The sequence below is a fragment of the Sciurus vulgaris genome (assembly GCF_902686455.1).
Source record: "Sciurus vulgaris genome assembly, chromosome: 4".
Classification (NCBI taxonomy): domain Eukaryota; kingdom Metazoa; phylum Chordata; class Mammalia; order Rodentia; family Sciuridae; genus Sciurus; species Sciurus vulgaris.
Window position 1 is genome coordinate 186638591 of NC_136464.1, and position 22923 is coordinate 186661513.

At 54.9% G+C, this 22923-nt stretch overlaps 1 protein-coding gene across 24 annotated transcripts in view; it reads left to right on the top strand.

Annotated features, from left to right (window-relative positions):
- Positions 1-22923, top strand: part of MCF2L (MCF.2 cell line derived transforming sequence like) — a 150769-nt gene that overhangs the window by 111798 nt on the left and 16048 nt on the right. For all 24 annotated transcript variants that reach the window (XM_079136699.1, XM_079136710.1, XM_079136720.1 and 21 more), the window contains 11 exons: positions 2437-2556; positions 5024-5140; positions 5625-5774; positions 6493-6617; positions 7565-7679; positions 18423-18542; positions 18826-19017; positions 19458-19649; positions 20206-20365; positions 21140-21213; positions 21445-21521. In XM_079136699.1, the coding sequence (XP_078992825.1) occupies positions 2437-2556; positions 5024-5140; positions 5625-5774; positions 6493-6617; positions 7565-7679; positions 18423-18542; positions 18826-19017; positions 19458-19649; positions 20206-20365; positions 21140-21213; positions 21445-21521 (1442 nt within the window). The remainder of the gene's footprint in view (positions 1-2436; positions 2557-5023; positions 5141-5624; positions 5775-6492; positions 6618-7564; positions 7680-18422; positions 18543-18825; positions 19018-19457; positions 19650-20205; positions 20366-21139; positions 21214-21444; positions 21522-22923) is intronic.

Sequence of the window (22923 nt, forward strand, 5' to 3'; positions counted from 1 at the left end):
GTGGAACACCTGGTTGCCTGAGGGTTGGCTTCAGGTGGCTCTGGATTGGGGACATGGCCTCCAGGTAGACAGAGAAGAGAAGCCCACAGTGACTCAGCACCTCCTCCTCAGCTTCTAATCCAGAAGTTCACAGGACACCCCAGAGGTGTGTCCTCCCTCGAGAGCCATGGAGACCCCACCCTTAGCCAGGCTATGCAGATCCTCGGCTGCCCTCCTAGGATGGACACCCTGCCCATTTCCACCTGGAAAGCTGCTCTGAGTCGGGCTCTCAGGACTGTCAACCCTGAGGCACCGACTTTCAAAGGTGTGTTTTGGACTCTTGTTTATTTTTTGATACTGTCAGAAACGTGACTGGTTAGATTTCAGGTGCCATATTTGAAGTTAAATATGTAACATGAACGTGGCTTTGGTCCCCAAGAAAAGCAGGTGCTCGTTTGCCTCTTTGCTTTGCAGGGTCTGGACCTGGGGTGCTCTACCACTAGGTGACTACCGCCCTTTTCATGTTTTATCTTGAGACGGGGTCTCCCAGGTTGCTCAGGCTGGCCTGGAACTTGGAACCCTCCTGCCTCAGCCTCCCGAGTGGCTGGGATCATGGGTGGCCACTGCAGCTGGCTTGGTGAGGGCATTTAAGCGGCCTCTCTGGCAGGGGTTCTCTGGTTTCTGAGGTGCCACCGGGGCTTTCCCTAAGCACGTAACCGCGTGGGGCGATTTCCCACTTCATCAGCCTCTAGCACGTTGGTCGAGAAGCCCGTCACGCTGTTCTCGCTCCACCTTGACCCTTCACGGCCGTCACCTCACACGCCTCTCCTCGTGCACCAGAGAATGGACACTGCACATTCTTATTATGTGGAAACCTGATGCCACTTCACAAGGACTTGATTGTTGAGCCATTGGCTTCTCCCAGGGTGTGGAGGGACGAGGTCACTGATCACTGGGGGCACCTTGGGATCCACTCAGCAGCCACGGCCTCAGGGAGCCGTGTGTGTTGCTGCAGGATGCAGACATGGGTGGTGTCCGAGTGGCCTCGCCAAGGTCTTAGGAGGGCTGCAGACCACTCTGCAGGAGACCCCAGGGGCTCGGCTGTCCTCACCCCATCCTCCGGGAATGGCACCTCCCGGCATGGCTCGCTGTGTGGCAGCTGGGGACACACGGTCCTCCCTGAGTGCCAGGTAGTGCATGACCTGGTCGAGGGTCCCCAGGGGTCAGCTACACAGAGACAGGCCTGGTTTTAGCACTGATTGGCTCTTGCCTGGAGGCCAGATGCCTGTAGTACGGTCCCTGGTCCTCATTGACTCCATGACCCCCTTGTCCAGGGCACTGGGTTGAAAGGGCACCAGAGAAGCCTGTCTCATGAGCAAGGTGTTACCTGTCTCTCACTCCCAGCCTCCTGCTAGTCTCTGGGGCTCATATGCCCAGAGCTCTGTCCTGTAGCCACTGTGGCCAGGCCATCAGCCTTGGTCCAAATGTCCCGAGCATCCCTCCTGGAGGCTCAGGTGTGGGCATGGCCCGGGGTCAGCTGTAGTGGTGAGGCGGGTCCTCTGCCCTCCCGCCACCTCGGTGTTCAGGCCTCAGGCTGTGCCGCTCTTCCCGCCTCTTGTGTTCTGTGAGCGTCTCGCCTGGTCATCAGAGAGCAGACTCCACAGCTTCAGGGATTCCCTGTGGGCAGGGTCTCTTCCGGTGTGTCCAGCAGGGCCATGCCACTAAGCATTCGCTCTGCCAGGCACCTGCCAGGCACCGGATCCATCCCCACGTGCGACACGGCAGACCCAGCAGACCTGGCTCCGACCCCCTTTGCAGGTGGAGAGACAGGCTCAGGAAGTAGAGTGAGGTACCCACGGTCACACGCCTGTGTGTGACCAGGCATCGTGTGACTGCTCAAGCATGTGTGTGCACGCTGGGGCATAGGCAGGCCTTGTCTTTGTTTTCGTGATGTAGGATATGTGTCTGCAGCTTTTTTTCTTCTTCTTTGTTTTGACAAGTTTCTTTTCCCCACGTTTTCTGGACTGCCAGGGCCAAGTACCACAGGTGGGCGGCTCACAGACATCTCCTCCCGGCCGTCCTCCAGGCTGGAAGCCGGGACCCAGGGCACGGGCTGTTGGCCGCAGTGGCAGCCAAGCCTGGCATTGCTTGGCCTGCGGAGCGGCTCTGCTCCACCTCCCTGCCTGTGTCCTGCTCCCCCGTCCTGCGTGGACAGCAGTCACGTTGGTCGGGCACCTCAGGGACGCACTTCTGCTTGCCCCTGGGAGGACCCCCTTCCACAGGGCCACATTCTGAGTGCTGGGACTTAGAACCCTACCTGTGATGCTGTAGTCGCGCTGAGTCTTCAGCTCGTGACCCGCGTTCACAGGGCCCCATGGTCAGCTGCAGCGTGCAGGTGGGATGCTGGGGCCTCAGCTGTCCACGGAGATGGCTCAGGCCCTCCTCCTTGTCCTGCAGGCATCCTTCCCAGCAAACCTGCAGCTGGTCCTTGTTCTTCGCCCGACCGGGTTCTTCCAGCGGACTCTCTCTGACATCGCCTTCAAGTTCAATAGAGATGACTTTAAGATGAAGGTGCCGGTGAGTACAGAAGGACCCCAGTGGCCTTGGCCCCCGGTGGTGGCCAGCACTCTGGAGCCCCTCAGTCTGCAGCCCGAGTGAGCCTGCAGGGCCTGCTGGGAGCCCAGCTTCCTCGGAGCCCTGGTGCAGGCTGCTCCTCCCACCCTCCCCAGGCTGCAGGTCCTCAGGCACAGCCAGGCCCTTGGCTGGGCCTCCGCCAGGAGCTGCCCCGAGAGCGGCTAGAAGTAGGACTTCCTACCTTCACGAGGGCCACGGCCTGGGCTCTGCCAGTGCCCAGGGAGAAGCCTGGGGAAGAGGGTGCAGGTACCCCACAGGGAAGCCCAGACTGCACCTGCGCCTGCGCCAGCCCAGTGGCAGTCCCTGCCCAGCTCTGCGCCACCCACGGAAAGGACACTGGGGCACCATCCTCTAGCAATGAAGGCTGCAGAGCCCCCTGGAAACCTGTGCAGTCTGGAAACCTGATAGTCAGTCAGCTCAGGCCACTCCCTGCAGAGCTGCCCCTGGGCAGTAGCCCCGCAAATGCACTTTTTCACAAGCAGAACAGGGACTCAGGGGCCAGCACCAGGCCCCACAGACACTCCAAGAATGCCACCCAGATTGCTTTTGGGAAGTGGAGAACCCAGGCCGCGGGCACTGGTACCAGATCCCGCTCTTCCTCAGGACGCAGGCAGCAGATGCCCCTCTGCCCCAGCCCACGGAAACCCCTGCTGCTCCCATCCTCTGCTCCAGACGGGCACGAGCCCTTTTCTGAGCAGAGTGGGCAGGGCAGGCCTGCACCCTCCTGTCCCCATCTGTGTGCCTCAGCCCTGCACACCTCCACAGCCATCCTCCCCGAGGATCACCGTGCCTGGAGGCGAGCACGGAGCGGTGATGGAGTCGCCATCATTATGCAGATCCTGAGGCCCAGCGAGGCTGCTGTGGGTCTGGGTGAGCTGAGCCTTGGTGGCCCTGGAGCAGCAGGCTCCCAGGTGTTGGGGACCTGCTTCCAAGAACTGATGAAGGGCAGGACCCTGCAGGCAGTGACTCCTGCCCAGACCCGGGCATGGGAGCTGTGCGTCCTATGGCTCTTGTGATCCATGTCACCAAGGCTGGCCTTTTCCCTGAACCACGGTGACAGCAGACTCCGCCCTGGGACATGTCACAGGAACAAGGCAGGTGACCTACTGTCCCTGCACAGGCTACTCTGCCAACTGGCACTTCCTGTGTGTGAGCAGGTTGTCAGGAGTGAGCTCAAGGAAACCATCCCTGGCATCCGCAAACTCCCTGCCTATTTTGGGAAGTTCTTTGGCTTATAGAAAGGTCGTCTGAAGGATGTGGTCCTGCAGGTGCTGTGTCTGCTGCGGGGCTGTGGGTGGAGAGCATCGTGAGCCATCCATGGCCTCCCTTCTCTAGTGGCTGAAAACACGCAGTGCCCAGACAGGGCGTCACTGAGAGGCAGAAGTTGTGGTGGGAGGTGACTGTCCCTAGGCTGCCCAGGGCTATCTGGCAGCAAGTGGACAATTTCGTTAGAAAAGCAGAGAGAGAGAGGCGTGGCCTCTGCTGAGAACTGCTTTCTGGACAGAGCTGGGGCTCGAGCGCATTTTTGGTGCGCGACGCTCAGGCAGGTCCTCCCCGTGGGCTCCACCCTCAGCCCCACCACTGCCACCTAGGCTTCCGCAGCACCCGCCCTCTGCCCGCCAGGTACCAGTGGCACTTACCCCTCCGTAGCAACCCCAGGAGTCTCCAGGCTCCTCAGATGTCCCCGGGGACAGATCGCCCCCAGTTGAACCCCCACTTAAGCGCGCAGTGGTTCAATAATACATGAAGGTGTTCGGTGACGTTTGAGCTGAGCCTCTGAAGGCCTGATCTGCAGTATCTGTCTGCCAGCTCACAGAGCAAAGTCTGTACTCCCATCTAAAGTGCCTGGACCAAAGACCTCAAAGAGGACAAGCGAGACGTAGAAAAGTGAAGACAAGTCACGTGTGGAGTCCACTTAGCCACGCGGCCACCCGTTCCTGGGAAGGCAAGCCTGGGAGCTGCCGCTCACTCTGCCAAGGCCGCAGCCCGACTGGGCTACACTGATTCCTGCTAGCTTCCAAGGTGGTCTCGTGGTGTATCCAGTAGGAAGAGGTGCAGAGATTGCCTTCTTTGAATGAGGGTGCTATTGGCATGTCAAGTTCCCCTTTCAAGACACCCACCAAATGTCATTGTCCCCACCTGCCAGGCTCTCTGTTGAGCCTCTGCGTGCCCCTCATCATCATCTGGTGGGAGCTGTCACTTTACCACTTTGCAGATGAGGAGGTCCAGACGCAAGGGTAGCCAGCAGCTTGCCCAGTCAGCCAGCTGGAGGCTGGAGCTGGGATTCCAACCCAGGGCTTCCCCCGCACGGCCAGTTGCCACCAGCAATGCTGTGGCCTCCGTCTCCAGTGTGAGTGGCCACCGCCCAGGTCTGCAGGTGTTCTGCTCATGGGGCTTCTGTGTCCTCCAGGTCATAATGCTGAGCTCCGTGCCAGAGCTGCACGGCTACATCGACAAGTCTCAGCTGACCGAGGACCTTGGAGGCACCCTGGACTACTGCCACTCCAGGTGGCTGTGCCACCGCACGGTGAGTGGGTCCGGTGCTCCGCGTGCTGTATTCCTGATGATTCTCAACTGAACCAGCAGAGCTGCCTTTTCCAAAAACACGTTCCCATTACCAAGTTTTCTTCCCTGAGAATGAGGAGATGGTCTCGGTGGACGTTAGTCATCATGAAGAAATAGCATGAGTAATAAGTTTGGGAGTGGCTTTAGCTGAGCTTGGAGACAAACGAAGATAGAAAACCCAAGCCCCGCTTTGTGTTTTGTGACTCTCACATCTCTCCCCACGGAGGGAGAGAGGCAGGGAGCCCTGCAGCACCGGATGACTCTAGGGGCTGCACCTGTCTGTAGGGCCTGCCTGGTACGTTTCTGAGGAAGCCGGTGAGGAGAGAAGCTGCAGGAGGGTGTTGCTGGCCCCTGTGCATCTGCTGGGCTCCCCCTCTGAGGGTGGTCAGGGTGTCAGCTTTCAGAGTGCAGCCGGCAAGTCTCTGTGGCGGTGTCCCTCCTCCCAGGCCATCGAAAGCTTCGCGCTCATGGTGAAGCAGACGGCTCAGATGCTGCAGTCCTTCGGGACCGAGCTGGCGGAAACAGAACTGCCCAATGACGTCCAGTCGACAAGCTCGGTGCTCAGCACCCACACCGAGAAGAAGCACAAGGCGAAGGTACTGCTTGCGTGAGGGCTAAGGTCAGACAGCGTAGCCCTCTCCCCACGAGGAGGGGAGAGTAGGGGGAGCTCTGCAGCTGGGAACGTGAGGGGCTTCTGGTCCTGCCAGCACCCAGGAGAGCCAGGCATGCCCCTTCCAAGCCACCCAAGCAAAAGCCTCACGCACGATCACAGGAGGCTGAGAGTCAGCCAGTCCAGCAGGGACCAGAGTCCAAGCAAGGACAGGTTGGAAGCAGCCTCCCGGCCGTTCCCGTTCAGGCAGTGGGCAGTGGGCTCCTCTAAGTCTCTGGCTCTCAGTGTCACTGTGCCCTCTGGGGTGAATGTTCTGGGTCACTTGCTCCCCTGGGCAGCCTCATGGTGACAGCTTTGAAATGGCAGCATCAGGTGGCTGTGACCTGTCTGGTCCCCAGGACACTGCCCATCTCTGCCAGGCAGGCTGCTCACACCCCAAACACGGCCTTGTGCCCCACACAGTGAGCGGCCATGGAGAGGGACGGGTAGGCGTGAGGGTGCCCGGGGGATCTGCAGCCCTACCAGGTGCCAGCCAGAGTGTGAGCGTCCCTAGCCCGCCTCCTGCCCAGTGTGGGTGGGACTTGCAGGGGGCGATGGCAGAAGGGAGGTTTTGTCTGCCGTGCACGATGCCCGAACCTGATGGCGGCTGGCCTGCGCTGAGGGCCCCCAGTGAGCTACAGGGTGAGGCTGCCCTCTCCCTGCAGGATGATCTGCAGCTCGCCCTGAAAGAGGGCCAGCGCATCCTCGAGAGCCTCAGAGAGCCGCTGGCTGAGAGCGCCACGCACAGCGTCAACCAGGACCAGCTGGACAGCCAGGCTACCGTGCAGAGGTGAGGCCCGGCGCCCTCCTGCCTGGCCCGGGCAGCAGATCCAACACAGCCTCTGTGGACATGAGAGCATGGCTGGACCCCAGCACCTCCCACAGAGGAGGGCGGTCACCAGGTTGGGGGAGACGCTGCTGGAGCAGCGGGCAGCACCTAAGTCTTCCCTACCCTGTGGCCCAGAGGACAAGGCCAGGCCAGTGGACCCTGCTCCAGCCCCTGTCGAGTCATGTACCTTCTGCTGTAGAAGGTGGAATCTGTGTGTTTCCCTGCTGTCATCTGGTAAGGTTGACAGCAGAGGCGGTCCACCCCAGGGTCCACCCCACAGTGCTCAGCTGAGTCCTCCCAGTGCCTGGGCGTCTCAAGCCAGGTGGTGTCCCCACGTGAGCAGGGGCCAGAGCCTGCACTGAGCCCGGCAGTGCCCCCACAGCAGCCCCACCTGACCCTGGCCACAGGCGGAGCAGGCCTGCTGGGCTGGGGGCCTGGGAGGGTCACACGGAGGCCTCCCGCCTAGGGATGGGAGGACCCACCAGAGGCCCAGCCAGCTCCATGATGGACACCTCCTCAACTTCCCCAGGACTTATGTCCTCATCTGTCAACAGGCCAGCCCGAGAACCCCACAGGGGGCCATGGGGGGGACGGGGATGCAGGCCTGTGCCTGTGAGCAGCGGTCCCCAGGAGAGTGGGGCAGACACCAGCTACCCGCCCCACCCGCTTGGTCCCACCGACTTCTCCACTCTGGTCCAGAGCTGTGAATACTAAGTCCAAACCTCGACCTTGGGACCTCAAGAACGAGCAGACGGGGTTCAACTCAGTCGTGTGCGTGTGGTGCGGGGGGACAGAATGCAGGAAGGAGATGCAGGACCCAGGGCTTGGTCTGAGGGCCTCTCGCTGGTGCCGGTGGCCGCGGGCATCGCCCAGGAGGCTGTGGCTCACCTCGCTCTGCCGTCCCTTAGGCTCCTGGCCCAGCTGAATGAAACGGAAGCTGCCTTCGATGAGTTCTGGGCAAAGCATCAGCAGAAGCTGCAACAGTGCCTGCAGCTCCGGCACTTCGAGCAGGGCTTCCGGGAGGTGAGTGCGGGCCTGTGGTGGCTGCGGGCTGTCCCTCTGCCCCCGCGCTTGGGAGGGGCCTTGGGCACAGCGTCCCCGGGCGCCTGAGCGAGGCTTTGCAGAGGAGGTGCTCCCTAGCAGGCCATTCCCTTGGCGTGGTTACAGATGCACACGCAGTGGTAAGGATGGCCAGGTAGACCCCTGCCCCCTCGCCCAGCAGCCCTGTGGTGACAAACGGCAGCAGGCACAGCAGCCAGGACCCTGACGGCCATGTGGTCAGGACACAGGATCCACCCCATGGCACTGGTGCTGCCCTGGCAGCCCAGGCCACCTCCCTTCTCCCACCCCTGTGGCCTAGTGGCCTTGGGGACTGGCTCCTCTCAGCATGGTCTTCTGGAGGCCGCCCAGGTTACCCTGAGTGTCTCCAAGGTGCAGACGCACCCCACCACCCCTGCTGGGCTCAAGGTGTCCCTGGGGCTCTGCTGCTGGGCCGGAGCAGCGGTGGACACCCACATGCTCGCACTGGTGTGGACACAGTCTTTGTGTTTCTGGGGTGACTGCTCAGAGGGAAGGGTCAGGTGGTGGCTACGTGTCCAGTGTCACAGGAAACAGCCCGTTTCCAGAGGAGCCACGGTGGGCGGCCTGAGCCGTTGTCTGTACACATCCTCACCAGCACGAGGGCAGTTCTGGGGCGCTGGCGGCTCACCACGCCTTCCCTGCTCTCTGCTGACCTGAGCCTCTTCTGATGGGCGTGCTTCCCGTCACCCTCCGCGGGGAAGTGGCCCTGTCCTTCTGTTGCGTGGACGCTCTGCTTCTGAGCTCTTGTTTTCCTGCTTGGTTTTGAGAGTCCCTTGCATGCCGTAGATGCCAGTTTCTCACTGGACACGGGGTCTGCAGATCCTCCCCGTCTGGGTCTGGTCCTCTCCTCCTCCCAGCGGGACTGTGGCAGGGTGACCGTTCTTCACCTTGATAACTCCGACTTGCCAGCTTTCCTTCTGAGGCTCACACTTCTGGCCTCCAGTTGCAGACCTGTCCCCTAAGCTCTGCTTCCTCCGTCTGGTTTCTGCTGATGTCCTGATCCATTGAGGGAGAACCGGAGCTCGGCTCGCTCCCCACTTCTGGATGTCAGCGGCCCCCACGCTGCTGCTGGAAAGCCTCGCTCTTCTTGTGCCTTTCCATGGAGATTTTTAAGGAATCTCGTCTATCTCTATAAAAAGGTCTGCTAAGAAATCTTGCTGGGAATTGCGATAGGCCTGCAGTTGAGGGAGAACGACGTCTCTGCCGTCCAGTCAACCAACCAGCAGGGTGGTTGCCACCTGTCTTGACTGATTGTTGTCCTCAGTGGCCTGTGGTTTCCAGCACTCTCTGTCAGGACATGTGGTGTTGGAGCCACGTTTGTGTGCTCTCTCGTGAAACCTCAGTGGGTATGTTTGGTGCACTGTGCATGAGCTAATGGCTGTGCATAGGGATGCGGTCACTCTGTGACCCTGGGCAGTGTGCTCCAGGGGTCTCTGCAGAGCCCTCGGGATGCTGTAGCCTCCATGTCGTATGCAACGGGGGACACTGGGGTTCTTGCTCTTGACTGTCTGCCTTTTGTTTCTTTTCCCCTCTGACTGACAGGTCTCTCCCCCTCTTGGGAGAGAGTGGTGGGAGCTGGGGGGCGTGGCGTCCTGGCCTCGGCCCAGGCCTGCGAGCTTGTGGCCTCCCGCCAGGCGGAGCGTTGCCTGCAGGTTTGCGGGAGCTGCCTGTCAAGTGGAGGAGGCACCCCTCCAGTCTTACTCCTCTCAGAGATTTTAAAATCATCCAGGGAGGCTTAACTTTATCAAATGCTTTTTCTCCATTGATTGAAATAATTATGTGATTTTCATATTATGACCTGTTGATATGGCTAATCATATTGATTGATTTTCAAATTCTGGATCAGCCTTGCATCTCTGAAATGCAACACGCTTGGTCAGAGTGTGTATTTGTAGATATTTCTTAAGTACTGCTGGAGTACTTAAGAATATTACTTGAGAATATTTTGTTAAGAATGTCTGGGGCTGGGGTTGTGACTCAGTGGCAGAGCGCTTGCCTGGCATATGTGAGGCACTGGGTTTGATTCTTAGCACCATATATAAATAAATAAAATAAGGATCCATCAATAACTAAAAATAATTTTTTAAAAAAAGAATTTCTGGGCCAGGCTCACTGTCAGGCATCTATCATCCGCCATTTGCCTGCCTCTCGCCTGTCCATCGCCTGCCTTACCCCTATCCATCACCCAACGCTCGAGGTTCACCTCCCGATCGTCCAACAACTGCCAGCAGACTGACCGCAGACTGCCAGTGGAGCACCAGCTGCCTGCTGTCGCCTGGAAGTTCACTGTCACAGTACCTGCAGGTTTGATTACACGTGGCTGCCGCCATTTTGAGACGACAGCCAGGCCCCGTAGGAACCCTGGCCGGACTGACTGAGCCCCGTCTCCAGGATCCCTCAGCCCAACCAATCACTTCCGGCCTCTGGGGCCCTCACATCGACTGACTGCTCCCTGCTGCCAGGACCCCCAGAACAACTGACTGCACCCTATCACCGGGACCCCAGACTGACTGCACCCAGCCTCCAGGATCCCCCAACCACACCGAACACACCCAACCTCCAGGACCCCTGCCAGACCAACTGCATCCCGTCTCCAGGACCTCCAGCTGACCACGTCCACCCTTGAGCTGCAGCTCCCCATTTGCCAACATATTTCAAAGCCAGAGCAGCCATTTTGGATAATCCTGGAAGCCTTAGCTCCGATCTTTGGGTGGGGCAAATCCCATCCTGCGACGCCTGCTGAAGGCTTGAAGCTCATTGTCAGGTACCTCTCATGCATCAGGCTACTGAACACAGGGAGGTTTCATTAGTATATGACTGTTATACAGTAGATTTTCTTTTTTCTCCTTTTTAAAAAAATTTAAGTTGTTATTTCTTTACTTTTCTTGCTTTCTTTTCCTTTTGTTTACCTGTTCCCTCAGAATCTCTTTCTTCCTTTTTTGCATGCTAACATCCGATTTCTTTTGATTATACTCTCATCCTTTCTATTTTCTAGAACTTCTATATTCTTTTCTTATCCCATTAACAGCCATATTCTACATCCCTCTGCATCCTCTTTGTCCTCCATTAGAAACTGCAGGCCTTATTGCAAACCTGTTTGTTTTACTGAAGATAATATTTGAACTCACTTTGTTTATTATGACAATTTTGTTGTTGTCCTCATAGGGGCTATTTGGTCTAGGATTGCATAGTGTCTGAATTGGGCACTGCTGATATTGATCTCCCCTTAAAGAAAGAGCATTGGAAACCTATAGGGCCACTATAAGCCTATAAGGGGAAATCTGTAATACCCCAGATCTGCACTGCTAGAGGGGAAGATACATGAACAGCATGAAAAAACAAGGGAAGAAAATGATCCAAACAAATCTAGATTCTATAGTAATAGAATCCAATGACAGAATGTTAGAAGAAATGTCAGAAAAGGACTTCAGATTATACATGATTAAGATGATTCGCAAAGCAAAGGATGAGATAAGAGAGCAAATGCAGGCAATGAATGATAATACCAATAAGCTGAAAGAGCACCTGCAGGAAGCAAAAGATCATTTCAACAAAGAGATAGAGATTCTCAAAAAAAAAAAAAACAAACGGAAATCCTTGAAATGAGGGAAACAATAAACCAAATAAAAAACTCAATGGAAAGCATCACCAAAAGACTAGACCACTTGGAAGACAGAACCTCAGACAATGAAGACAAAATATTTAATCTTGAAAATAAAGTTGCCCAAACAGAGAAGATGGTAAGAAATCATGAACAGAATCTCCAAGAACTATGGGACACCATGAAAAGACCAAATTTAAGAATTATTGGGATTGAGGAAGGCACAGAGATACAAACCAAAGGAATGAACAACCTATTCAATGAAATCATATCAGAAAATTTCCCAAACCTGAAGAATGAAATGGAAAATCAAATACAAGAGGCTTACAGAACACCAAATGCACAGAATCACAACAGATCCACACCAAGGCACATTATACTAAAGATGCCTAACATTCAAAATAAAGATAGGATTTTGAAGGCCGTGAGAGAAAAGCATCAGATTATGTACGGGGGAGACCACTACAGATAGCAGCTGACTTCTCAACCCAGACTCTAAAAGCTAGAAGGGCCTGGACCAACATATTTCAAGCTCTAAAAGAACATGGTTGCCAACCAAGAATCCTATACCCAGCAAAACTAACCTTCAGATTTGAAGATGAAATAAAATCCTTCCATGATAAACAAAAGTTAAAAGAATTTACAAATAGAAAGCTTGCACTATAGAATGTTCTCAACAAAATATTCTATGAGGAGGAAATGAAAAACAACAATGGAGGTCAGCAAAGGGAGGAACTACCTTAGAGAAAAACCACTCGAAGGAGAAACCAAGCCATTTGGCTTATTTAAAAACCAAAAATAAGCCAAATGACTGGGAATACAAATCATTTCTCAATAATAACCCTGAATGTTAATGGCCTAAACTCCTCAATCAAAAGACATAGACTGGCAGAATGGATTAAAAAGAAAGACCCAACAATATGCTGCCTGCAAGAGACTCATCTCATAGAAAAAGACATCCACAGACTAAAGGTCAAAGGATGGGAAAAAACCTACCACGCACATGGACTCAGTAAAAAAGTGGAGGTTTCCATCTGTATATCAGATAAAGTGGACTTCAAGCCAAAGTTTGTCAGAAGGGATAAAGAAGGACATTTCATACTGCTTAAGAGAACCATAAATCAGGAAGACATAACGATAGTAAATATTTATGCCCCAAACAATGGTGCATCCCTGTACATCAAACAAATCCTTCTCAATTTCAGGAATCACATAGACCACAACACAATAATTCTGGGCGACTTTAACACACTGCTGTCACCACTAGATAGATCTTCCAACAAAATCCAACCAAAGAAACCATAGAACTCAGTAACACAATCAATAACCTAGACTAAATAGACATATATAGAATATTCCATCCATCAACGAGCGGATACACTTTCTTTGCAGCAGCACATGGAACCTTCTCGAAAATAGACCATGTGTTATGCCACAAAGCAGCCCTTAGGAAATGCAAAAAAAATAGAGATACTGCCTTGTGTTCTATCAGATCATAATGGACTGAGAATAGAAATCAATGACAAAATAAAAAAAGAAAATTACTCCAACACTTGGAGACTAAATAATATGCTATTGAATGAAACATGGATAACAAAAAACATCAGGGAGGAGATTAAAAAATTCTTAGAGGTCAATGAGAATGATGATACAACATATCAAAATCTCTGAGACACTATGAAAGCCGTACTAAGAGGAAAATTCATTGCATGGAGCACGTTCCAGAAAAGAATGAAAAGTCAACAATTAAATGACCTAACATTACAGCTCAAAGCCCTAGAAAAAGAAGAACAGAATAACAGCAAAAGTAGTAGAAGACAGGAAATAATTAAAATCAGAGCTGAAATCAATGAAATTGAAACAAAAGAAACTATTCAAAAAATTGATATAACAAAAAGTTGGTTCTTTTACAAAGTAAACAAAATAGATAAACCCTTAGCCACACTAACAAAGAGAAGGAGAGAGAAGACTCAAATTACTAAAATACATGATGCAAAAGGAAATATCATGGCAGTCACCACTGAGATACAGAACATAATGAGAAGCTACTTTGAAAATCTGTATTCCAACAAAATAGAAACTACCAAAGACATTGACAAATTTCTAGAGACATATGCTCCTCCCAAACTGAACCAGGAGGACATACACAATTTAAACAGATCAATTTCAAGCAATGAAATAGAAAAAGCCATTAAAAATCTACCATCCAAGAAAAGCCCAGGAGCAGATGGATTCTCAGCCGAGTTCTAGAGGACCTTCAAAGAACTCATTCTAATACTTCTCAAAGTATTCCAGGAAATAGAAAAGGAGGGAACCCTACCAAACTCTTTCTATGAAGCTAGTATCACCCTCATACCCAAACCAGGAAAAGACACATCAAGGAAAGAAAATTTTAGACCAATATCCTTGATGAATATAGATGCAAAGATCCTTAACAAAATATTGGCAAACCGTATCCAAAAACATATTAAGAAAATTGTGCACCACGATCAAGTGGGGTTCATTCCTGGAATGCAAGGATGGTTCAACATTCGTAAATCAATAAACGTAATCCATCATGTCAATAGACTTAAGGATAAGAATCCTATGGTTATTTAAATTGACACAGAAAAAGCGTTCGACAAAATACAACCCCACTTCATGCTCAAAACACTAGAAAAAATAGGGATAGTAGGAACATACCTGAACATTGTAAAGGATATTTATGCTAAGCCCATGGCCAACATCATTATTAATGGAGAAAAACTGAAACCATTCCCTTTAAAAACAGGAACAAGACAGGGATGTCCTCTTTCACCACTTCTATTCAACATTGTCCTCGAAACTCTAGCCAGAGCAATTAGGCAGACTAAAGAAATTAAAGGGATACGAATAGGAAAAGAGGAACTTAAGCTGTCACTATTTGCGGATGACATGATTCTATATTTAGAGGATCCAAAAATCTCCTCCAGAAAACTTCTAGACCTCATCAATGAATTCAGCAAAATAGCAGGCTATAAAATCAACACACATAAATCTACATCATTTTTATACGCAAGTGACGAAACAGCTGAAAGGGAAATAAAGAAAACAACTCCATTTGCAATAGCCTCAAAAAAATTAAAATACTTGGGCATCAATCTAACCAAAGAGGTAAAAGATCTCTACAATGAAAACTACAAAACACTGAAGAAAGAAATTGAGGAAGACCTTAGAAGATGGAAAGATCTCCCATGTTCTTGGATAGGCAGAATTAATATTGTCAAAATGGCCATACTACCAAAAGTGCTATACAGATTCAATGCAATTCCAGTTAAAATCCCAATGATGTACCTTACAGAAATAGAGCAAGCAATCATGAAATTCATCTGGAAGAATAAGAAACCCAGAATAGCTAAAGCAATCCTTAGCAGGAAGAAATGAAACAGGGGGTATCACAATACCAGAACTTCAACTATACTACAAGGCAATAGTAACAAAAACAGCATAGTATTGGCACCAAAATAGACAGGTAGATCAATGGTACAGAATAGAGGACACGGACACAAACCCAAATAAATACAATTTTCTCATACTAGACAAAGGTGCCAAAAGTATGCAATGGAGAAAAGATAGCCTCTTCAACAAATGGTGCTGGGAAAACTGGAAATCCACATGCAACAGAATGAAACTAAATCCCTATCTGTCACCCTGCACAAAACTCAACTCACAATGGATCAAGGACCTTGAAATCAGACCAGAGACCCTGCATCTTATAGAAGAAAAAGTAGGTCCACATCTTCACCTTGTTGGCTTAGGATCAGACTTCCTTAACAGGACTCCCATAGCACAAGAAATAAAAGCAAGAATCAACAACTGGGATAGATTCAAACTAAATAGCTTTCTCTCAGCAAAGGAAACTATCAGTAATGTGAAGAGAGAGCCTACTGAGTGGGAGAATATCTTTGCCACTCATACTTCAGATAGAGCACTAATTTCCAGAATATATAAAGAACTCAAAAAACTCTACACCAAGAACACAAATAACCCAATCAACAAATGGGCTAAGGAAATGAACAGACACTTCACAGAAGAATATCTACAAGCAATCAACAAACATATGAAAAAATGTTCACCATCTTTAGTAATAAGAGAAATGCAAATCAAAACTACACTAAGATTCCATCTCACCCCAATTAGAATGGCGATTATCAAGAATACAAGCAACAATAGGTGTTGGAGAGGATGTGGGGAAAAAGGTACACTCATACATTGCTGGTGGGACTGCAAATTAGTGAAGCCACTCTGGAAAGCAGTGTGGAGATTCCTTAGAAAACTTGGAATGGACCTACCATTTGACCCAGCTATCCCACTCCTCCGCCTATACCCAAAGGACTTAAAATGAGCATACTACAGCAATACAGCCACATCAATGTTCATAGCTACTCAATTCACAATAGCCAGACTGTGGAACCAACCTAGATGTCCTTCAATTGATGAATGGATAAAGAGACTGTGGTATATATATACAATGGAATATTACTCAGCTATAAAGAATAATAAAATTATGGCATTTGCAGGCAAATGGATGAAATTGGAGAATATCATGTTAAGTGAGATAAGCCAATCTCAAAAATCCAAAAGAGGAATGATCTCACTGATAAGCGGATGAGGACACATAATGGGGGGTGGGAGGGGGACAAGAATGGAGGAAAGAGGGAAAGAGAGGTGGGAGGGGTGGGGGGGAAGGAAAAAATAATGGAATGAATCAAACATCATTACCCTATGTAAATATATGATTATGCAAATGGTATGCTGTTACTCCACGTACAAACAGAAACAACTTGTGTCCCATTTGTTTACAATAAAAAAATTCAAAAAAAAAAAAGAATTTCTGCACCCATATTTATGAGAGTGGTGTTGGTCTGCAGTGTCATTTCTTTTTCTTTTTTTTCTGTACTGTGGATTGAACTTGGGGCCTTGCACATGCTAGGCAATTGCTCTACCACTGAGCTGTACCCCAACCCTTTCTATTCTTTATTTTGAGACAGAGTCTCACTAAGTTGCTGAGGCTGGCCTGGGACTTGCCATCCTCCTGCCTCAGCCTCCCAAGCTGGGATTACTGGTGTTTGCCACTAGGCCTGAAAGTTATAGTTTTCCTTCTTCTTCTTTATTTTTCCTCTTTTAAAATTGTCTTTTTCTGGTTTTGGTTTCAGGTCAGTTTTAACTTCGTAAGAAGAATGGGGGGAAATTCCCTGGTCTTACATTTTCTAGAAGACAGTTAGAGAATGGGTAGTCTCCGCACATCTGGTGCAGTGCTCAGGACGGCCTCCCACAGCGGGAGAGCCTCTGGGCTTCACGGGCTCTGGGCCCTGCGCTCTCACCCTGCTGGCGCCACCACCAGTGCACACCGGCTAGACGTGCGGCGCGGCCCGGGTGGTCTCCGTCCACCTCAGCTCCGTGGCTGCTCCAGGCCCGCCTGCTCCCTCTGCGGGCCGATGGCCTCGGCTCACAATGTGCAGCTCCACCGGGCAGCGCACGCTGGTCTTGGTTCTGTGCCGCGCCGGGCTCTGCCTCCCCTAGCGGGGCCAAGCGGCGCGTTCCCGTGCTGCTTCTTCCTGCCTCTTCGGCTGCATCTGAGCAGCGTCTCCCCACAGGCTTGTGCAGCAGGTGCCGCCTGCCCTCCTGCTGGGCGGAGGCACTGCCAAAGGTCCTGCCGCGCCCGCGCCCAGGCTCCACCCTGTGGCTCTGCCTGCTCCTCAGCAGCTGGAGCACCTGCTCAGCTGGCTGCAGGGTTCTCTGAGCTGCTCTCTGGCGGTTGTTCTGGGTCCTGCGCTGATTTCACAGCACACGTTATGCATGTGGCCCTGGACGCTCACGTGTGTGTGCGGGCAGAGCGAGCCCAGTCCTCCACTACTCGTTGCCCCTCACTTGCCGTGTGGTGACCTTGAACAGCTGCTCCGCGGTTGCTGGAACCTGGTCAGCAGCAGGACGAGCTCAGGCTCATGTCCAGGGAGCCAGGAGGGAGGCATGTCCACTCGCTGGCTCCTCTTCAGTCCTGCTGGCCCACAGAGCCTCAGCCTGAGAGGACGCTGGCCTTCCCAGGGGTACTGTGTTTGGCCAGTTAGGACTCGGACCACTTCTGTGCACTCCGCATCTCCCTGGGGTTGCCCCTGCTGGGAAGCCCCCATGACCTCGAGCCCCGGGACAGGCTTGTCCGCTGGCCGCAGGAGCCGTGCACTCTCACCCCGCCGCTCGCCCTCCCGCTGCCTGGTGCCCGTGCCCCCCGGTTCCCTTCTCGGATGCCGGGGCCAGGATGCCCTGCTGGGGAGTTTGCCCGCATCCTGCCCACCTGGCTCGTGGGATGGCAGACTCAGGCCAGCAGGACCACCCCACCAGTCCTTTCCTGAGGCCCAGCGTGAGCCAGTCTAGTCCAGGCCGCGGGCAGGTGAATCCCCACCCCTCAGAGCCCCATTCCAGTGGAGGCTGGGGAGGAGCAGACCCTTAGCCTTGAAAACATCAGACAGTGAATTCAGGGCGGAGGGCCTGCAGAAGGTGGGCAGAGCCGTGGGACAGTGTGTCAGGTCCCCAGAGTGGGCGAGAGTTGGTTCTTTAACTGTGGGCCATGGGCAAGAAGCGGAGGAAGCCGTCGCAGCAGCAGTGCAGTGGGGCAGGGGCAGAGCCCAGCCCCACTGCCGCAACCGTCACCCGGGGGTAACGGGTCTGCGCACTTGGTCTCAGGACAGTCTCTAACGAGAAGGTGGAAACATCTGTGTTTAAAGGAAGAAGCTGGCATCTTTGGAGAGTCCATTGCTCCGAGCCTTTGTCTTCCTGCTGTGCCGAAGGGTGGGATTCAGAGTCAGCCCCCCTAGAAGGAAATGAGCCACCGGGTCATGCCCAGACCTGGGGGAATGAGGACACCTGCACCGTCCCTCGACGCCCAGGGGCCCCACACAGGTGGCCGAGGAACACAGGCCCCTCGGGCAGGGCCTGGGCAGGGCCGCCCCAGCAGGCCCCGCAGCCCCGGCTGCAGACTCCTGCGAGTCTGGCGTTGCCCGGGTTGGACTTCCCACCACCGGGCTCTCTGCAAGGGACTCGGGGGTTCTGAGACAGCCCCTCCGCTGCAGGTCAAAGCTACCTTGGACGCCGTGTCCCAGAAGATAGCCACCTTCACCGACGTCGGCAACAGCCTGGCGCACGTGGAGCACCTTCTGAGGAGCCTGGCCAGCTTTGAGGAGAAGTCCAGCGTGAGCACCGGGCGTGGGCATGGGGGCAGGTCCAGGGCTGCCGTCACGGGGCAGCTCGGGACCCCGTGGTGCCGTCCTCCAGGACGGGCCCACACCTTCTCGGTGACCCTCGCCGCGCATCTCTCTGAGTCCATTTCCAAAACCCCATGCTTTCTCTGGGCCAGGCCCTGTCCTGCCCGCCCCACCCAACCCCAGCATGGCTTTGGGGGCAAGGTGGCTCTCAGCTCCCATAGTGCACACGGCATCCTGCCAGAGCTGACGCCAGCACGTCTGTGTCCTGCAGGTGGCCGTGGAAAGGGCCCGCGCCCTGGCGCTGGAGGGCCAGCAGCTCATTGAGAACAAGCACTACGCTGTGGACTCCATCCACCCCAAGTGTGAGGAGCTCCGGCACCTCTGCCACCAGTTTGCCGCGGAGATCGACAGGAGGAGGGGGCTGCTCAGCAAGTCCCGAGAGCTACACAGCCTCCTGGAGACGGTAGGTGGCCCCAGCCAGACGCCCTGGTCACTGACCCCCTTGCTGGGCCACTTAGTCACTGGCTAAAAAGTTCCCTTGCCCTTCCTCTCTGCGTTCCTCTTTCTTGCTGACCGAGAGGGTCAGGTCTGGGCAGAGTTCTGTTCCTAGAATTCACTTGCCACAATGATTTATTTAAAAGGACCAGAAACTTGGTCACCTGGTCAGTTCCTCCTCCAGTGGCCTCTCTCCTCTGCGGGAGGCCCAGTCCTGGATCTGCCAGGCTCCGCAGAGCATGGTGCCCCTGCAGTGCCCTTTTGCACTTAGTGACAGAAGTATCAAGGGTCAGCCCCTAGACCTTCCTGCGGGAGTAGCAGTGGACAGAGGTGAGAGAGAAGCTGCCAGGACACGGTAGGCGGACAGGACAGTGAGGCGCGGCTCTGACGGCAGCACTGTGCTTGCAGTCCATGAGGTGGTGTGACGAGGGCATCTACCTGCTGGCCTCCCAGCCTGTGGACAAATGCCAGTCCCAGGACGGTGCTGAGGCTGCCCTTCAGGAGATCGAGAAGTTTTTGGAGACTGGTGCAGAAAATAAGATCCAGGAGCTCAGTGAAATCTACAAGGAATACGAAACCATCCTCAACCAAGACCTGCTGGTAATGTGGCTTGTCCTCTGAGGCCGCGGAGGGGCGTTGCTCTGCCTGATGCTTGAACGGAACGTTCAGTCCATTACCAGAGGACGGGTGCAGAGGGAGGTGCAGAGGTGGCAGGCCCCCCACTCCGCCCTGCCTTCAGGCAGGAGTCACTCGCACGCCCCTGCACAAGCTGGTACCTACCTCGCATGGAACAGCTCACGCCAGGGCATGTTCTCTATGAATAGCTTCCCTGGAACCCCCATTACGCCCGAGTCCTCCTGATCCTGCACAAACCAGCCCCTTGAATTTCCCAAGCTCCATCCTCTGGGGCAGCAGGAAAGCAATTTATTCCACCTTCCATGGCTGGTCCTTCAAGCTCAGGAGAAGAGAGAAGGCTACCGGCCCTCACGTAGAGCCTCTGACTCCGTCCCCAGTGACCAGGGCTCAGCGTAGCGTGGCCATGCCATCTTACACACAGACAGGCAGCTGTGCATGTTGAGGCGCGTTCCAGCCTGATGGGAGTCCTTGGTGGCTGGTGCCGACACTGCACAACCACTTAGCAGCTCTGTCCTTCCAGGAACACGTGCAGAAGGTCTTTCAGAAGCAAGAGAGCATGCAGGAGATGTTTCACCGCAGGCAGGCGAGCCTGAAGAAGCTGGCGGCCAAGCAGACGCGGCCAGTGCAGCCAGTGGCCCCCCGGCCAGAGGCGCTCACTAAGTCACCCTGCCCCTCTCCAGGTACAGCGTCTCTGGTGGCTCCTCCCTCCCGTCCCTGTCTCCAGGTGGACCAGCAGTCTGTGACCTGGGCCCATTCCTTTATGCCTGCCCGTGGCTGCCTTGGGGCCACGGCAGTGGCAGAGCTGGGTGCTTTCAGTCAAGTCCAAGTAGCCCAAAATCCTAGGAGGTTCTCGGGCTGTTTCCTGTGACCCCAGTCTCCCTGCAGCCCACCCACATCCCAGACTGCGCCAGCCAGAGGCTCCGTGGCCTGCAGATCCCTCCGTCCCGATCCCGGGGCAGATGCCACGCCACTCCTGAGACTGCCCTGTCTCTTCCTGCGTCCACTCTCCCTTCACTGGGTCTTCTCAGTGTAGGCCAAGAGATGAGTGGTCTCAGGACCCTCTGCCCTGGACTGGGGCACCTGTCAACGTCGGTTGGACACACTGAGACCTGCAGCGCCAGGCCCCACCTTCCCCGGTGGGGCGAGGAGGAGCTGCTCCTGCCCGGGGGAGCCCTCCTGCCCGGGGGCTCCAGGTGCCCTACCTCTCGCCCACCCGGGTCCCCTCCGCTGCAAGCTCCACTGTCCCAAGGGCTGTGCAGGCCCTGCCAGCTGCTCCCCGGCTCTCCATCCTTCCCGCCCGGCCAGTCCAGCAGGTGTCCATCAGGTGTCCACCCGCATGGCTCTGTCCTTTCCTCCCCTCCCTGGGCCTTGTGCTTGTTTTCTCTGTAGTGAACAAGGCACCCTGGGTGTTCCCCCAGGTAGCGCTAACGCCTTCCCCGCCTCTTCCACACCAGGCTCCTGGCGAGGATCTGAGAGCCCTGGGTCGGAGGGCAGCGCGCTCCGGAGGGGGCCCTACAGGAGGGCCAAGGTGAGGCTGTGCGCACAGTGACCCAGGCCCACCGGATGCCCATGGCCCCTGCTTCCCAAGGAAGGGCCTCGGCTGCCTCCTCGTGCTCAGCCCTGGGCCCCACGTTCCACCCTCCAGTCTGTGGGCCTGTGGGGCTCCGTCCTCCTCAGACTCGCCCCAGATGGGCCCTGGGCCAGGGGCTAACTTTGACCGCTGGTCCTTGAGGCCAACATGCTGTTCTTCTCTCCTCAGAGTGAAATGAGTGAGAACCGGCAGGGCCGGGGCAGCTCCACGGGGGACGAGGAGGAGGGCCTGGCCATCCTGCGCAGGTGGGTGGCAGCTCTCCAGCCACACAGTGGGCCCTGGGGACCACGGTCCTCACCCCCACGTCTGGGCGTAGCGAGTGGAGGACAGCGCAGAACGGAGCAGGAGGGAGCCGTGCGGTGTGCAGAGCAGCACGCCTGTGGGTGAGGCTGCACATGCCCTGATCACGCGTGGCCTAGGATGGCTCCATGGCTGCCCGTACTGGGCGCTGTCTCTTCCGTGGATTCCACCCTCCCCAGAGCTGGCTGCCACCTGCCCACCACAGAGGCTGCAGCCACTGGGCTTGTGTGCGGCACACCAGGATCACACCCAGGACCCGCCTTTGCTCCGCCCGCGAGGCCTCCTCCACCCGCACCCCTTCCTGTCGTATCAGGCTCCGTGCCCCTGGCCTGGCCTCCCCCTGGCCTCGCTGAGGAGGGTCACGGGGGGCCTATGTGTGGAGCCTGGGGTGTGGACTGCCATGGAGCATCGGGTGTCAGGAGCCACGGGCCCCACACCCCGGGAAGGCCAGCATCGGCCAGGTGCCTCCTCCCGGGGTGCCCTGTGGGGGCCACGGATGCAAAAAATAACAGCTCGGGCTCAGTCTTGGAGGGGTGGAGTGAAGCCGGGAGAGGCAGTCCCCAGCCACGCATGAGTGCTCTGCTGCCCCATCCCAAGGGGAGCATCTCCAGAGCACAAGGCCAGTGTGTCCCTGCAGCAGCCGCGGCCCCAGGAGCTGTAGCCAGTGAGGGTGCGTGGCTGGGTTGTCGTTAGTAGCCACACGCTGCCAGTGTGCTGAGGAGGCTGGACACACCCCAAGCCCTCCGTCCCTGGGGTCCCAGGGCCCAGGTTCATGGCTCATTGTGCAGGCTGAAAACAGCTCCCTGTGTAGCCCTCGCCTTCAAGGAAGGAAGGCCATGTTGGTCCACACCAGGCAGTGTGAGCACGGGAGGCTGAGAGTGCAGCTCCAGGAAGCAGGAACCGCGGTGCAGGGTGGGCCAGAGCTGCTGGCTGTGACCGCAGTTGGAAGGAAGCTGGCCAACAGTGTGCAGCACAGCCCACTGGCCAGAGCTCCAGACCATCCCCACTCTCCTTGAGCCCCCCCGCCAGGGATCTTGACCCAGCCCCCTGAGGTCATCTTGACTCCAAGTCCAGGGTGGAGAGAGGCTCCTGGGGCACACGAGGTCCCCAGCAAGCACAGCAGAGGCCTGGGCAGGGGCGGAGCACTCAGCAACCTGGACTTGGAATAACCCAGCCTGGGGACAGACAGAGACCTGCTGCTGCTGCCCTCTGGTGGAGGCTGACAGGACGGGAGGGGAGAGGCAGGAGCACTGGACAGGCTTCCAGACGCGCTTGCAGATGCAGCAAGCACAGGCCCGAGATTAGATCTCTCTTTGCTGTCCAGGCCCCTTCGCGCCCCTGCTACTG